This window comes from Plasmodium cynomolgi, assembly GCF_000321355.1.
Source record: "Plasmodium cynomolgi strain B DNA, scaffold: 0769, whole genome shotgun sequence".
Classification (NCBI taxonomy): Eukaryota; Apicomplexa; class Aconoidasida; order Haemosporida; family Plasmodiidae; genus Plasmodium; species Plasmodium cynomolgi.
This window is the reverse complement of record NW_004193042.1, coordinates 1-1643: the sequence shown is the minus strand read 5'-3', so window position 1 is coordinate 1643 and position 1643 is coordinate 1. Positions and strand designations below refer to the sequence as shown.

At 23.6% G+C, this 1643-nt stretch overlaps 1 protein-coding gene across 1 annotated transcript; it reads left to right on the top strand.

Moving 5' to 3' along the window:
* Positions 1-694: 694 nt before the first annotated feature.
* PCYB_005570 (CYIR protein) lies at positions 695-1110 on the top strand (the record flags this gene model as incomplete). The annotated part of the gene is made up of 1 exon (XM_004227978.1): positions 695-1110. A coding segment is annotated over one exon (416 nt), but the record flags the coding sequence as incomplete, so codon positions are not given.
* Positions 1111-1643: the final 533 nt, after the last annotated feature.

Genomic DNA, 1643 nt, shown 5'->3' with positions numbered 1-1643 from the left:
CTAAGTGTGAAATAATCCTCCATTACATAAGTTACGATCTAAAAATATATGTTCAGGAAATATTAAGTTATTACTAAAAGACAAAAAATAGATATATACTCTAAATATTTAGAATTATATATTACTAATATCTTTTCCTATTTGCTCTTTTGTGTGTTATATTTGTTAAATATTTAATGTAGAATTTTTATTAATATTATTTTTGAGCTATGATAACAATTTTAGCATAAATAATATTATCTCTAATACTAAATTATTTTTGAAATTCAATAAATATTAACGGTGTTATTTATTTAATATTTACTATACAATACATTTTTATGTTTTCCATTATTCCTCATTCAACATATAGTTAACTGATTCACTAAGTATATCATTATTTTTTTATATGGTTTATAACTCATATTTTCATGTTCATTAAGGATGAGGAAAATTTTAGGGGTATACTTTTTTTTTTAATTATCTAATAATATATATAGCTTATATATGTTATTTTTTAATGAAAATAAATATATTTTGTCTTTTTAAAATATAATATATATATATTATTTTTAATTCTTAGGATGAAGAATTAAATCAATTACCAACAAAATTTTATTATTCTTATTTCGGTAAAGAAATAGAAAATTGTCAAAATTTAAGCCTTTACAATACTACGAAGAATGAATTAAAACTTTTCCTGCAATTTGATGACATGTCTGATAAAATTATGAATGCATTATGCTATGTATACCATAAAATTGAGAGCTCTACATTAGATAATTATATTTGTGATTTCTTTTACTATTGGATAACTGATATGTTGTTAAAACATTTAACAGGTAGTTTAAACTATAATAAAATTATGAATTTACTTTATAATTTTCTTGATAATACTACAGAAAGTAATGTATGTTATGTACATCATTTGTATAAGAATGATGAAAAATATTTTAATGTTTTAAAACTAATGTTTGATTATTCAAAAGATTATAACACCTACATGGAACAACGTGCTCAAGATAACCTTCCATGCAATGAAAATTATCAAAAATATATTCAAAATTATGTCGATTCATATAATGAGTTATACGATAAATGCAAAAAGAAAATTATGATAAAGAACATTGTGTACTTCTTAGAGATTATATTACCCATAAGCCATACAGTCATTTATCTACATGGAAATGCAAATTAGAAGTAACTGAAGAACAAACTATAACTTCACATTCTGATTCATATAGTAGCTCAACTGGAGTGGGTATTCCTGCATCACCCTCAAATGGTTCTTCCACTTCTATAACATCACAAAGTATCACTGCTATTGCTGCAGCTGCTGGATTTTTACTTCCTTCATTACTAATATACAAAGTAATTAGTGTAATTATTTAAAAGAGAACGAATATTATACTTTATTTTTAATTCAGTTTATTCATTTTTAAATATAACTACAAATAACATACATAAAATATATAACTAATTTTCACTAGTTTACTCCTGCTGGGACCTGGATAAACAAATTATTAGGGAGGACACCAGATATATACAATATTCCTTTAAGAGATTCTGGAATTATAGAAGAATTTCCCGATGCTGAGCGCTTCAATACAGAGAAAGGCAGATTTAATATTTCATATCGTCCTGTATAATTGTCCTTTTAAAAC